This window comes from Gymnoscopelus braueri (assembly GCF_963280865.1).
Source record: "Gymnoscopelus braueri genome assembly, chromosome: 11".
Taxonomy (NCBI): Eukaryota; Metazoa; Chordata; class Actinopteri; order Myctophiformes; family Myctophidae; genus Gymnoscopelus; species Gymnoscopelus braueri.
Genome location: NC_137613.1, coordinates 26,009,297 through 26,025,078, shown reverse-complemented (window position 1 = coordinate 26,025,078; position 15,782 = coordinate 26,009,297). Strand labels below are relative to the sequence as shown.

Genomic DNA, 15,782 nt, shown 5'->3' with positions numbered 1-15,782 from the left:
CATTAGGGGCACAGCTACTGTATAAAGGACCTGTTACAGAAAGCAAGAGACAAAATCTTAAATATTAAGGCCCTAAGGATGCAACGTCTTCATATTAAAACCATTTGCATTCAGCTTGAAGCAGTCTCTGATTGACATCACCCCCTCTACGCATTTTAGTTATCTGTTCAATGACACAAAAGGAAAGTGTTGAAACAGCATGACTGGCTTCATGGAACAGGTGATTTTACATCATTCCTCCTGTGTATTCTATGATACACTGACAATACGTTACATCTCTCCATCTGCAAATGGAAGCAATGCCTCCCTCAGCGGCCTAATGGACGCATGCAGCACAGTGTGACTTTTATAGAAAGCTCTCCTTGATCGATCGGACATTTTCATTCTACATGCGAGCAGCATAGAGGAAAGCATATAAGGCATGAATCACGTTTGTATGGCCACATGCGATGTTAGCCCATCGACCATTTGATGCACACGAACCTGTCCATTTTCCAAAGTTTGATTTCTTTTTAATGGCTGCTGGGTTGAAAGGGTTCTCAAGCTGCTTGCTTGTCAACAGTCTCCTTTTGTGTTTGAAAGCCACTCTGCACTCAGCACGCCAACAAGACTAAAAAGCTCAGAGAGAGACTAAGTGAATGCAAGATGTGTGTTATACCACATGATATGGGCAAAATAATAAAAAACCCTCACTCAGTGAAGGGTAGCCTGGTTCCAGTCGAATCTGCCATTACAAAAAAAAGAATTTGCCCTCGGCAGTGTGATATTGTCTGGCTACGCGAGGCAAAGTGAATGGTGCCGGTAGGTGTCGTACTGATGTGGTACATGACATTTTCTGGTCATTTATAATAATAACTTTCAGTCCGACAGTGACCGTATCCACCAATTCCTCATTAATGACCACATACTGCTTCTGTTGATATTCTGTATCTAAACCGACGTAATCCTTGAAATGAAAAAGGTTCGGAATTGGCATCCAGGGAGTGTGTGTGCAAAGTTTCCTTGCGATCAGGCCAACGGTGCCGGAGATTAGCTGTTCACAGACAGAAGGACAGACGGACGGACAGGGGGTAAAACATACTCTCAGACAATAATATGCAAGACACAACAGATGAGTTTAAATCAGGAGTGTACACCTGGTTTAAAAGCAGGGCGTGCAGTTGAAATACAAGCACAGAAAATAGGTCTTGCGAGTCGTACGAGAATGGGGGCGCTGTGACAGGAGGTGTCACACGGCCGGATGGCCATTGGCACAACCGGATCACTTGAACACATGTTGCACCGTGGGTGGGCGACCCGTGGGGTCAGCCTGAGGCGGAGGCTGGCAGCTGTGTTGGTGTTTTATTGAGAGGCTGAGAGCAGTGTTGTGTGGACTTCATCCACCTTCCCAAAGCAGGATCAAGCCTCATTTAATAAGCAAACCAATATTCACCAAAGAACTAATGGGAAATTATGTGGATTTCGGGATCTACCAGACTTCCTGTGACGTCAGTCACCTACGATGTCAAATTTGGGCAAAGAATCAGCCCGAATCATTGACTTTCATGATCATAAAAGGAAAGTTAAATATTTCAAAAAGTATAAAACAATTATTAGTGGAGTTGGCGTGCATACTGTAGAAAGTTTGGTGCTGTTCGGTTCAGTGGTTTGTGTGATTAGCCGCAGACGTCCCCCTCCACACACACACACACACACACGTCACTATGACTCAGACATAACCATAAACAAACCCGATATGCCCATATATAGGCATTTCTCTATGACTCAGACATAACCATAAACAAACCCGATAGGCCCATATATAGGCATTTCACTATGACTCAGACATAACCATAAACAAACCCGATATGCCCATATATAGGCATTTCACTATGACTCAGACATAACCATAAACAAACCCGATAGGCCCATATGTAGGCATATGGAGATCTGGTTGTCCAGAGCCACAGATCCGACCGCTATGCCCATATATGGTCACGTGCATATGGGACCGACCGACTTCAAACTCGGCTCAAGCATCGGCAAGGACTCGAGGGAGTGCGGTTTCCGCCCCCGAGTCGTGCAGATATGCAGTTGTCCAGAACCGCCGATCCGACCTATATGTCCATATATGGGAATTATATGGATATTCAGTTGTCCATAACCACCAATCAAACCAATATTCTCTGTAAGGGCATGCCAATATACAGGGTACAAGCATATACTAATGATATCAGGGATCTCCATATGGGCATAGAAGGGACACAGGTAGACAGACAGATACAGACATCTTCATATATGGGCACAAAAGGGACACAGACAGACAGACGGGTACAACGGGTACTCTGACCATCTCAGAGTTAGGATTTAACTAAAATCAGTAACTAAAAGTAAAATGTGTGTAGATTGGGGTTCCAGAGATCGGGGTCTATGGCCTAATGCTTAACCGGGGGTCCTTGATCGTAAAAAGTTTGAGAACCACTCGCCTAAACCGTAGTGAATTTAAATATCACCAGACGATCTTCTATCCGATCTCCTACACAAGTGGTTTTCAACCTTTTTCATATCAAAGTCCATTATTTATTCGGCATTTGAGCCACGGACCATGCCATTTGATCAGAATTAGCCTCTCAGACACAAAACGTTGTATATTTTGTTGTCGTTGGATAAGATGTTGTCCACAATTCCATGCTGTATTGACGTTGGTACCAAGAGATAATTACAGGCAATACAGATGTTTAACAATTTAACTCTTGAGAGCGTAAAATGTAACCAAATGGACCCGTAAGGGTCCATTTGGTTTCATTTTACACTATCAAGAGTTAAAGATCTACAAGGGTCCATTTGGTCACCAACTCTCCATGATTTAGCTGGGGACCACCTGGAACCCCCTCAGGGACCACTGGTGGTTCCCGGACCACTGGAACCACTGTCCTACTGTATACGTCTGGCTATGAGAGACCCAAGCATTGACCCCCAAAGGCAGCATGTAGTTGTGTGTCCTCTGGGGATGTACAGATGTCACATCATCACATGCACACCACACTGTGATGCTTTTCTCACATCTGCTGTTCCTGGGGATTGACTCCCAGGTTGATATATGTTTACCAGCGTGGACCACAACCTCTCCATGCCATGATGATGATGGTGTCTGTCTGTCTGGAGATGGAACTCAAACCTTGGCTGTAAACGGATTCCAGCTCTGCTGCTTGTCTTTCACAGCATTCCTTGGAGGGATGGAGGGGGGGGGGGAGGGGGTTGCAAAGAGAGCCAGTGCTCAATGAGCAATTTATATGTTCCCCAACAAAGCCCCTGCCTCAGACCCCGAAGGCAGGTCTTAATTGTTAGACGTGATATCTCTTCTCCTCCTCCTCTCACTCTCTCTTTTTCTTTGACTGTTTTCCCTCACTCTTCCTCCTCCCCCCGCCCCCTGCAGCTATTAAGAATTGGATTTGGAGCAGAACGATCCATTTAGTCTCTCTCTCTCTCTCTCTCTCTCTCTCTCTCCCTCCTATCTCTCTCTCTCTACCATCTCTATCCCTCTCCTTCCATCCACACCTCCTCTCTCTGTCTCTTTCTCTCACTCTGTCTCATCAGAGCCCAAGCTTAATCTGTCTATTTTTACCTGAAGGAATGAAAGGGAGGAAGGGATGAGGTAATGCTTTCTTCCTGTCCATCAGGTGGGTAGTGGCGCGTGGTCTCTCTCTCTCTCTCTCTCTCTCTCTCTCTCTCTCTCTCTCTCTCTCTCTGAAGGGTGTAGCTTGGGGAGCTAGTGCCCCCATGTGGACCAGTTGGAAGGAGGTCTTCCTATGAAAGGACCACAATACAGTATCATGGGTCAATGCAATGGTAATAATATCTGCTGGTGGAACATCTCCTGAATTAACACAAGCCAGGAGAATAGCAGTGGTTCAAAGATTAATTAAAATATTAACAGACAAGAAAGAAAGAAAGAGTCACCACATAGTGTCAGCTCTGTCTCTTGTTACTGTAGACTAGTAGGCCTATTAATAGTATTCTTAATAAAACTGCCTTTGCATTAACCTAAATGCACATGAAAACCATGTATGAGCAAATATGGTGCCAATTCTCCTGATGGTGACATTATAGCAATAGCCTGAATTTCATCATTTTGAATTTTGTTTTTGAAGAAATCAACCGTGCTTTCATCAAAATGTAGGCCCAAGTCAGCATAAACGTTCATAAACTGCAACCTTATGGAAACTATGATCCGGTCATTCCAGATTATTTCATAAACTGTCAAACAAATCAAACAATAAAGTCCTACATAGTTTTTGCAAATTAGGCCTACACAACAATTTGTAATACCATATCTTCAGACCCCCTCCTTCAGGATTTCTTTGGGGATTACAATTTTGTTTGTTACTATGTGTATAAAGATCTTCAAACTAAAGTGCTTCACATGAACGAAGTTGTTGTAACAAAGAAATAAGAAAAATACACCTCATATGTTTCAATCTTCTTAAAATGTTACTTCAACAGGCACTTTCTTTTGTGGCAGGATTCTGTTTGATGACATCATGAAATGTCATGAAACATGGGGGGGAGTTTAGGGGTTTAAACCCAGAGCATTCCCAGGTGTTATAGATGAATACGAGATATTAGTTATTTATAAAAAATATTTGTAGAACTGCATTGTTGTGCTTCTCATAGAAATAGCCACCAGTAGATACATGGATGGCTACATGATATTAGGCCTTTTATTATAGAATAAATATAAGAATTTGCATTTAATTAATTTGCTAACTTTTCATTATTAGTTTGAAACAATACAAGCAATTTGACATGACATAGCCAGCATGAACATCACTGTCACATCCTTATTATAGCACCACTTGGGGCTTGAACTCACAACCTCCAATTCTACAGGTTGAGCTAAATAAGCAGTGGAATGGTTTGTGGTTTGACTTTATGGGTGAACAGTCCATAAAGTTATAAGAAACGTTAAAGAAATGGGAAAAGAGTTAGAGTAATAATGATGCTAATAATACTTACAAATATAAGAGGGATCAGCCCCTAATCATTACCTGAAGACAGTAAAGTGAGGGGGGGGAAAAAACATCAGTAATCTTTATAGCAAGATGTAGAATCTTTGATCTGTTCTATGAAATGCTTTAGTTGAGAAATCGAACAAGAACATACCTCCCTCTAGTGGACAAACAAGGAGTTGACTACCACATAAAAGTAAGCTTTTTATTTGCAAAATAAGGCAAGTTGTACTGATTTTACATATCTGCATTCAGGACCATTTCCTGAGAAACGAATACTTATATAAAATCTTAGAACCCATGTCTCAAATGTACAACAAGGTACAAAATATTCAATTTCCACTATGACAACAATGAATATCTTGAAACCAATATGACAACTACAGTGGTGTAGTTATTAGAAGATATGCGGGTATGGTATGTTTTATGTTTTATTGATTTGGCTTTTCAGCGTTCTGCTTCCTTTTTGAAAAGACACTATTGACATTCACATTTTTCTCAAACAGCCACCACACCAGTCTTCACACCAACAAAACCTTTTAAACAAGTGGAAACTAAATGAACAAGAGTTTCACAGTTTGCTAAAACAGCCTTTATATCACCATGTCAGACCAAACAGCAATCAATCACATTATGCAGGTAATTCTGGCGAGCAATGAGTCCATGAAGTGCATTTCAGACGTTTTAGTGTCAGCCTTTGTGCAGCGCGTTACAAAGTTATTTTGGTCCGTACTTTGATCAAAGCCTGAGACAGTCCTTTGAGTGCCAGACTGCATGTGCTTTTGTCTGTTTGCTGCTGTATAGTGTAAGGTATGGTGAAACCACCACTCCTTCACCGGTTACATATTGTATTGTAGAGTCATGTATGAAGATGTCGCACTACAGTCCACATCAAAACACCTCTGTAGTATAAGGTTCCTTATTTCCCTGAATTATGTCTATAACTAAGGCAGCACTTATGCAGTTTGCAGCACTGTGTGTTCATTTGAGGGAAAGAAAGTACCTTCCCCAACAAAAATGGAAGCAACAATGGCCAGCGCCAGCTTCAGAGGTAAACAAAAACAATAATTTTGAACCCGACAAAATTATCATAAGAATCTATTTATAATATACATATTATAAATACATTTATTTTGGGAGAAGCGATAGATTTATGCTACACCTTTTTAAAATCTATGGATGTATTCTTTTTATCATTCATATACACAAAAATGTTATCAATATCGCCTTTAAAGGGGAATTATTACTAGAGTTGAATATTAATTACTGCTGAGTTTGAACTACCGGCAATATGGTTAAAAACTGGAAACTCCACTGAGGGTTCTTTTCATCGACTTATAAAAAATAAACAATAAATATTCATACAGTAAACGTTAAGAAAGTCCATTTGAAATAAATATGCAATATATTTGGGTTTTTAAAATATGAGTGAAAAAAAACCAACCGAAGAAATGCCACTTTAAAAGCTCGTTTGAAGTTTCAAAGTTGAACAGTTCAGAGGGAAATTGAAACGAGTCCTCTCCATCTCTCTTCGTCCTCAGATTCCCTTGTCATACCTGTTTTGCATTATTCCACTTAATTATACATCACTCTCCTTTCGCTTTATTTATACTCCCTCGCGCAACGATGTCCCTTGTCAAAAGGAACCGATCTACTGATCTACATGTAGATCAGTGCGTTTTGACAAGCAACACCGTTGTATACAAGAGTATAAATTATGCCGTACTCTGTCTCCATACGCCTTCACATGCTCCTCATTTCACCATCCCCCATCCACCCTCGCTTGCTCACCTCGTCTCCCCGACTTTGGTAAAAAAAAAAAAAGGCACAGAGGTGATAGATAGTGTAGCTGTGGTCCATAGCAGAGATAGGATATATAAGTGTCCGTTTCAGTTGTCCTTTTTTGTGTGGGTCTGTCCATTGCAGCCATTGGCGTGGGGCGCACGGCTACGGGGTGAGATGAAGACGTACTCCTGGGCAAAGTCTGGATGCTGTTCCAAGAACCCACGGAGCTGATCTGGAAACAGAGAGGATGTTTGCATGAACACAAACACGACATGCACTTGGACTTCCAACGGCCAAGTACAAACGAGCTCAACTTCAGTCTTAACCACTTGAACCCCAGCATGCCTATTCTGAAAAATAGTAGACCTACAATTTCTCGTTGTGAGCTTGTACATCGGCTATTTTTGGCAAAGAGATTTGGTGTAGACGGAAAAAGACGGTCGAAGTACAGTTATAACTCATGTCCGGTTCTCTAAGACTAGTGGGTTTAAGTGGTTAAAAACTGTCTTCATCAATGGTGGTGTTAACAGGGGCATAAAACCCTAGGCCGATGTAGTTTCCTGTATAGGTTCAAAACTACAGAAGGGTAATAACATGGCGGGCTGACCTTATAGTACACTGTGATGTAACCACACAGCCATGTTTTTATCCTTCTGTAGTTTTTAACCTGTACAGGAAATTAGACAACAAAATAGGCCTCGGATTTCATGCCCTTTGAGACTAATTCAAGCTCCGCTGCACGACACGACATGCAACGCGATTTTCGACAAGCAACACCATGATGGAGAACAAATTAGGCTTTAGGAAAACTCGGACTTACCATATGTGAACTTCCCCGTGTTCTCTGGGTCCAGAGTCTTCAAGAGTACAGAGAGGTCCAGTTCTGCCACTCCCAACGCTGTTCTCAATATGGAGTCCAGGTCCTCTTGTACGACTGGCCCGTCCTCCTCAGACTCATACATCTACACACACACACACACACACACACACACACACACACACGTACACACACACAGTCTTAGTATCTTTCTCAAAAGACTTCTTATTTCTGTTTGAGATTGTGATGTTAAACGTTAAGCTGAAGAGGCAATGCGAAGGCTCCTTACCTGGAAGCCCAATTTGAGGGTCTCCATAGATTTTGATGGTCGACACACAACCGACAGTGCGATTACATACTGTCTGATATCGATGCGTCCATCTCCATGCTGGGAAAAGCAACAGTCAACATGTTTCATTGAATTGAAAATATTTCATACTTTAAATGAGAATTCATAGAACCTAATCAAGGTGCAAGGTTTCTTTATGGTTTCGTCTTGTGAATATAAGAGTACAATTATTTTGTTCTGGTTCCACAGACATTGCATCAGCATTAATGATAATGATAATAGTAAATGTTATAAACATCTATTATAAACATCTGTGTACTTGTAAAAAGCTGTAAAGTGGCCTGTGCCAGTGTCCTGCTACAGAGTATCGATCATAAATATGACCCTCTTTCCTCTTTTCTGGCCATTAAATACCAATGTAATCATATCTAACAATCATATTAATTACATCAATGTACCATCTGGCACCTCCGGCTTGTTAACTAATTTAGATACTGTAAGTGCTTGGAATGTTACATACCAGTTATCCTAGTTCATTTGTAGCATATCTTTGTTCTGTTATACTTTTAATTCTTTGACCACTAAAGCGCAATATATACACTCTTTCCGATGTCCAAACATTTATTTGGAGAGGGAGGTGATATAACTACAAATTGACGTCATTACGAGCTTCGGAAAGGCGGTATCAGAACATTTCCTTGGAAACTGTACACCAGACCAGTACCTGGACCGGAAGTATGTATTGGCCTATTCTGGCCTTGCACTGTACAAGTGAATCTGGATAAGAGCACTGGGTGAAAAAATGGGTTACAAAAATTATGGGATAAAAATTTAGGGGAAAAAAAATAATCTGGATAAGAGTGTCTGCTAAATGTAGATATTGTAAACTTGGTGGAATCAGTAAGATCAACCTTTTTTCTTTTTTTTTTGGGGGGGGGGGGTCTTTTCTGCCTTTATTTTGATAGTATAGTGGAGAGTGACAGGAAACACTGGGAGAGAGACAGTGAGTGACACGCAGAAAAGGCCATCAGGCTCGGGAATCGAACCCACAACTCGCTGTCAGGCTACATCAGAGCCTATATGTGGTATGCGCCTTAACCACTAGGCCATCGGCGCCCCAGTAAGATCAACCTCGAGTCTAGTCAGCAGTATTGGACGAGTTGGACAGTTAAGAGTCACACCAACTTACCGAAGCTGTGAGCAAGGTTTTCCTCACCTACTATTTGAAGCCCTATACATACAGTTACAGTACATACTATTATCAATGCTGCTACAATGTCTCTTACAGTATGTACATGTACACAAGACGTAACAATAAAGACCACCGTGATATTTACCTGTGTTTGTACATTTTGCTGTTTCAATTTGTCATGTTGTGTCTGAGCTGTCTTGTTTTGGTGCCATGTTTATTGAAAGAGGAGAAGAAAAAAAGGCCGCCTTGATCTTGAACCATAGCTTTACAGACAGAAGCCTGCATAAAACACTATACTTGAGTATTTGTCAAGTGTGTAAATGTAAAACAACACTTGGCAAACAAAGGTTCTCTTTCCAGTCAGGTCAAAGTTTATGGGGTATATACTGTATGTATGCAAAGAGAAGGAGTTGTGGTGCGAGTTAGAAAGCCATTATTAAAACATAGCTGGCTCCTACTGTTTCAGCAGAAAAGTGTTTGTTTGTTTTTTCTTTGAATGATTGACAATCTCAATTTAGTCATTGTGATGTATTGCGGTCCCTGTTGGTCTGGACAGGAATCGGGCTACAACATGACTCAACAGCTGCTGCTTTTCCACTGACAGTGAGTGTAACTTTACTTACACCAGAACTCAGAGTGGCTTGGATGTTTCTTCTCTTTGCATACTGAGTATTTGTATGAGGTCGGTTTCTTAAAGCTGCAATCCGGAATTTACTTTAATGAATAAAACGTTATTCTAACCGATCTGTATAGCAGAGTATGCCAACACTAGTACATCTGCAGTGGTTGGAAGTGGTAATCTTCCATTGAGAAATGTAGACCCTGGTGTCAGGTAGGATACCTACTAGTAACTAGTTGACAATGTCAAAATGTATTTGAATCAGACGGCACCTGGATCACTAGAGATGCGATACTATCTTTATTGTAGTTTGGACATTGTTGCAATTACCTCTCTCTGTCAGGAGAGGGAAACAATGGACATAAAACCTACACACTTTTTTTTTTTTTTTGGAGGGCCTGTATGTATCTGTATGTGTCTGTAGAGTACTGGTTTTCACCTTGAGGGACGAGGGGATTCCTGGGGGTCCCCAGCTAAATGATTGATAGTTAGAAACCAAAAGGACCCTTACGGGTTAGTAGCCACTTGTACACTCTGAGAGTGTGAATTTGGATCCCAAATATATATATTTTTTAAATTGTATCAAATGGGATTCGGTTACCTACTGCAAATCAAACTGGGGGTCCTTTAGATATTGAGCTATCACTGGTGTACAGTACCTGGTCCAGCAACCTGTGGACTTGTGAGAGTGCGTCTGTGACGGGTATGTTGAGGTACTGGGCCAGGCCCTCCACGTCCATGGTGTCCCCACACAGCTTCTTGGCTCTGCTGGCATGGTGCTGCAGCACCGTGCCTGTCACCTGTGCTCTCAAACTGCAAGCACACATTCAAAAGAAAAACAAACAAAAATGCAAAAATGTAAATTCCACCGAGCCACAGACTGTGTCAACATGTTATCTCGCACTATGTTGCGCTCAACCACGTGTTGCTATAGAAACAATGACTTGTTGAATGACCCAAAGGAATGAACATGCCAAAGAGATGAAGGAAAGGAATCCCGCAATTGCATTGCGTTGCTATGGAAACAATGACTTGTTGAATGACCCAAAGGAATGAACATGCCAAAGAGATGAAGGAAAGGAATCCCGGCAATTGCATTACTTGTATTTGTACCCTTCCTCCACTAGATGTCCCTGTTACGTCAGTTTCGGTGCTCCATATTGTTCTATTTGATGACAAATATTGCCTCCCCCCTCCTCCACCCAGCCCGACCAGTCTGCCCAGTACGCCTTGACTCACCCCAAGCGACGCACCAGCCTGTTAAACTCCAGCAGGCTGCTGTTGCCCGGGATACGCAGCGGGCCCTGCGATAGGCTCAGCTGGCAGTCATCAAAGGACAGGTCTGTCAGTGGCATCTGCAGCGCCCTATCAGAATGCAGGGAAAGGGGGTTTTAGGCGGGGAACCTCTACCTGCCACCTACTGAGGTTAATTCATGTTGTGTTCCTAAGCTAATGTTTGATTTTGCTTGGCTCATAAACAATGATGTGTGAAAATAATTATGTGCAAACACATGTCATGCAAAGGGAAGAGACAGACTCACAGACACACACACACACACACACAAATGTGACCATTAATTAATCAAAAACACATAGGCAAGAACCTGCGCATATACACATACACTCCAACGTGACCATGAATAAATTAAAAACACAGGCACAGGTGGTGTACACACACACACACACACACACACACACACACACACACACACACACACACACACACACACACACACACACACACACACACACACACACACACACACACACACACACACACACACACACACACACACACACACACACACACACTTACTTGGCCATGATTCGTCGGACGTTGTTGGCAAACAGATCAGGGTCACTCTTCTCCTGCTCAGAAGGAGTGTAGATGGGCAGATACTGGGGGGGGGGGGGGGGAGACACATAAATCCCATTGTCTTGGGGACAGAATACTGGAGCCATTCTGAGGAACAGAATGAAAACATAAACTTCCTAACCCTCTCACCTCGACCTCGATGGGGTTGTGCAGTTGGCACAGAGTGAGCCATAAGATCTTGAACCTGAAAGACAAAATCAATTGACTGAGTAACAGGTTTCACATGCTGCATCCACACACATGGACATTCTGTGCTTTGAGAACAGACAGGCCAAGTTGTACAGGCCAGGGTACATATTTTTCTATAATTGAGTGCAGGGACTTTCACACAGCTGCATTTTCTTAAAGCTGCAGCCTGTAACTTTTATGACCTACCCGGTATTTAAACCTGGGTCTCTCGTGCGAGAGACCAAATTTCTACCACTAATTCAACAAACGAGGGGAGATATTACGATTATGACCTTCAGGCAGTACTACTTACAGTACTACAACCAGTAGGTGTCCAACCCCTCACTACGATCAACATTTCTCAATGGTAGAGACAGTAGAGATCACCTCCAACCACTGCATATGTGCTAGTTATATTGTATTAACCATAGAAACTGGTTAAAATAACTGGATTCTGGATTGCAGCTTCAAGAGTCAAACAGTACTGACACAGGTAAATATAACAGCTTATTACACGGCTTGGTTGAATGCTTGATTCTGATTGGTCAATCACTGAAATCAGCTGTGTGTTATTTCTGAATAATGACCGATGAGCTCTATAACAGACCGCTGTCTAATCAAAGACTCAGAGCACCTGTTCATACAAGTAAGACGCGCGAACACTGGAAGCGAACGCAGCTCGAAAATATTGTGTATTTACGGACTTGTAATCCGTGTTATTTCACCGTGATGGGGAGAGAACATTGACATTGTGTGTGTGGGTGTGGGTGTGGGTGTGGGTGTGGGTGTCGGTGTGTGTGTGTGTGTGTGTGTGTGTGTGTGTGTGTGTGTGTGTGTGTGTGTGTGTGTGTGTGTGTTTTGCAGGCTGTTGTGCATTTTAATCATAGCATTGTCTAAATTCCTGCACTCTGGCGCACTCTGGCGGCTGCAAATAGGCAGTGCACGCACGTGAGTCACATGGGGGCGCGAGGCAATGAGAGCGTGAGTCACATGGGGGCGCGGCTGGCGGCTGCACACAGAGACACACACGGACAGACAGACACACAACCCAAGCACAGTTACATAGTAAGCTCCACTTGGTCGGAGGCGCGGCTTCGCGTTCGCAATCAATCTGCGCTGCTTGATCTTGTGCCGTATCCAACATGACAGCCATGTAAACAAACACACAATGTCATTTACAACTAAACATTGCTCTCAAGATAATTTTTTTAAACATTTAAAACGAGAAATAGACGATGCAATAACCGAAAATTGATTCTCTTTGATCAACGCTGCCTTGTTTTCTGAGGCGACCGTGTCCGCCCAGCGCAACACTTATGGAACACTTTCATTATCCTAAGCAAGGAAATACTTCGTTTTGTTGTTACTTTTGGGTCAATTTATAAATGTATTTATTAAGTAGCCGTGTAATACGCTGTGATCATTAAACACCTCAGCTTTGCCTCTGTGTTTAATCAGGGTGTCGGGTGTTATTTCTCAGCAACTACCGGCGCGGTGTCAATTATCCCTTGCTTAAGTAGGGTAGTCAAAAATGCACAATAGAATCCTCAGTTCATTGAACCTCTTGAACTCTAGCATCCCTATTATGGGCAGCCGATCTACAAGCTCACAATGTGTCCCAACGTGTTGTGAGCTTGTACATAAGCTATTTGGTGTAGAGGGAAAAACTAGGGGGCCATGGATACGTAGGGTTTAAGTGGTTAAAGGAGTAGTTCACCCCAAAAAAGTACAACATTTGTTTTCAATTACACACCCCATGAAGCCTTGAATTCATGGTGATTTTTTTGTTTTTGTCGCATTCCGAAGTCAATAATTTGATGCCCAGCGGAGTCCCCGGTAGGAGACTACTGAGTCTCCTACTGACTGATGACCCGGTCATCAAATCATTGGCTTAGGAATGCGACAAAGACTAAAGATTCTCCATGAATTCAAGGCTTTTTTGAGTGAACTACTCCTTTAAGTCAGGAGTTAACGGTGTAATAATGTTGTATGCGTGTCCCAGTGGTGAAGTTTTGTCCGGACAAGGAGAGGACCATGAGAAAGAAGTGTGGAATCAGATGCAGGCCTGAACAGACGCCACTGTACCAAGGGTAATGGAAACTCACCCTAAAGCATCATACCACGTTACTTTTTAAATGTAAAATAGGTCACTGGATGATTTTAATCAGATAACAAGCAGTGGCAAAAACAGTAGTGTGTGTGTGTGTGTGTGATACTTACGCTCCAGGACCTTGCCACGTCCATGTAAGAGTATCCTGTGGAGAGGAAGGGGAGAGAGGAAATGGTTCAGGCATGCACGTGCGCACACACACACACACACACACTATGAGAACTCAATTTCCTACCAACTCTATTTCCACTGTGTACACTTGCACGCTCTCTCTCTCTGTGTCTCTCTCTCTGTCTCTCTCTCTTCCTCTCTCTCTCTCAGCAAGACAGGGGACATTTTGGTTATTGGTCATGTTTTCATATTCTTTTTGAGTGTTTATGATCTGTTAGAAGTTACAGTATGTCTCTCTGATGTCTTGGTACAGTTGGCAGGTTGTTAAGATAGTGCTGCAGCTGCGTTTCAGCCTCGTCTTGTCTTCACTCTCTCATTCTAAGTCACCGACAGACAAGACCCAGAGACACAGGATACATTTCCTGTAGACATTTAACCACTCTACAAAATACCAGTAAGATATGAATAACTGAAAAGCACCATCATCACTACCCATCAGCATTAGAAAGACATTCATTCTCATGTTTTCAGGCATTGCTCAGGCAATGACGATGAAAGTCATCGAGAGCAGAAGCATTAAAGGAGTAGTTCACAGAAAAAAAAGGGGGGGAAAATCTATCAATTACACACCCCATGAAGTCTTGAATTCATGGATATTTTTTTTGTTTTTGTCGCATTCCGAAGACAAAGCTTTTTCTACAATCACTGTACTGAGTCATGCCTCCACCTCCTATATTTGTAGACGTCTGACATCATGACATGACCTATACCGTCGTGACCTATACAGTACAACACAGCAAAGAGTACTCAAACTCAGTAAAACCAGCACACTTGCATAATTGTTTTTTTATTAGATTTTTTTATATAAAATCGAAGTTTGTTAACATCAATGCAGGAGGGGCGAACTCCACTTGCGACCGCGACGGGTCGCTTCGACGGCTGTCTATCTCGTCGCAACGGGTGCCCATCGTCGCGGGGTGCCTGACTCGTCCCGACGGGTCGCCACGGGTGCCCATCGTCTCGACGGGCGCCTGACTCGTCGCGACGTTTGCCCATCGTCTCGACGGGGGCCTCTCGTCGCGACGATTGCCCATCGTCTCGACGGGGGCCTCTCGTCGCGACGATTTGCCCATCGTCTCGACGGGGGCCTGTTTTTGTCGGCGTTTCACCCGTGCGTCGGAGAACGGGTGCTCGTGGTCGCATCTGCCTCTCTCCCTCCTTCCCTCCTTCCTATGTGTGTGCTTCCCCCCCCCCCCCCCACCCGACCGCCTCCCCCTGTGGGGTAGGGGGGTCGGGTGGGGGTCCCTGCGGACCTTTGGGGGGGGGGGGGTCCGGGTCCCCTTGGGAATCCCTTTACGCATGCCTTCATTTGTCCCCGTGAATAGGGCTGCAAGTGCATTCCCGAAGTTAACTTTCAATTTGATTTCTTCCATTATTTTAATCCAATAACCATATGTTGCATCACATTTTATCGATTGATATAACTTCAATAACCTCCGGAAATAAGGAATTTGTTTGATTCGATTTGAACGTTTAATGGCCTATTGAAAAGACAAGTGTTTTTGGAGACGCTTTTTTTTTTCTTCCTTTTACGCATGAGAGAGAGAGAGAGAGAGAGAGAGAGAGAGAGGGGGGGGAGAGAGAGAAAGAGAGAGCGCACGCACGCAGACAGACGGAATGTGTCCTTCTGGGGGGTCCCCGTGGATCTTTGGGGGTCCCCGGGAGACCCCCCCAACGCAATAGATAACACCAGAAATCACACTATACAATGCATTTACATTCAGCCGATCTACGAGCTCATATCCATGCTGCTTTGCGAAAGCCGCG

General features: G+C 43.1%; 1 protein-coding gene across 1 annotated transcript in view; it reads right to left on the bottom strand.

The window, feature by feature from the left end:
- Nucleotides 1-5,185: 5,185 nt before the first annotated feature.
- lpcat1 (lysophosphatidylcholine acyltransferase 1) overlaps nucleotides 5,186-15,782 on the bottom strand; it is a 35,687-nt gene continuing 25,090 nt past the window's right edge. The window contains exons 4-13 of the mRNA XM_080442608.1: nucleotides 14,667-14,734; nucleotides 13,955-13,989; nucleotides 11,696-11,750; nucleotides 11,507-11,589; nucleotides 10,930-11,055; nucleotides 10,350-10,503; nucleotides 9,217-9,267; nucleotides 7,880-7,978; nucleotides 7,594-7,735; nucleotides 5,186-7,005 (exon numbers count right to left, since the gene is read on the bottom strand). Of these exons, the coding sequence (XP_080298734.1) occupies nucleotides 6,878-7,005; nucleotides 7,594-7,735; nucleotides 7,880-7,978; nucleotides 9,217-9,267; nucleotides 10,350-10,503; nucleotides 10,930-11,055; nucleotides 11,507-11,589; nucleotides 11,696-11,750; nucleotides 13,955-13,989; nucleotides 14,667-14,734 (941 nt within the window). The 3' untranslated portion in view covers nucleotides 5,186-6,877. The remainder of the gene's footprint in view (nucleotides 7,006-7,593; nucleotides 7,736-7,879; nucleotides 7,979-9,216; nucleotides 9,268-10,349; nucleotides 10,504-10,929; nucleotides 11,056-11,506; nucleotides 11,590-11,695; nucleotides 11,751-13,954; nucleotides 13,990-14,666; nucleotides 14,735-15,782) is intronic.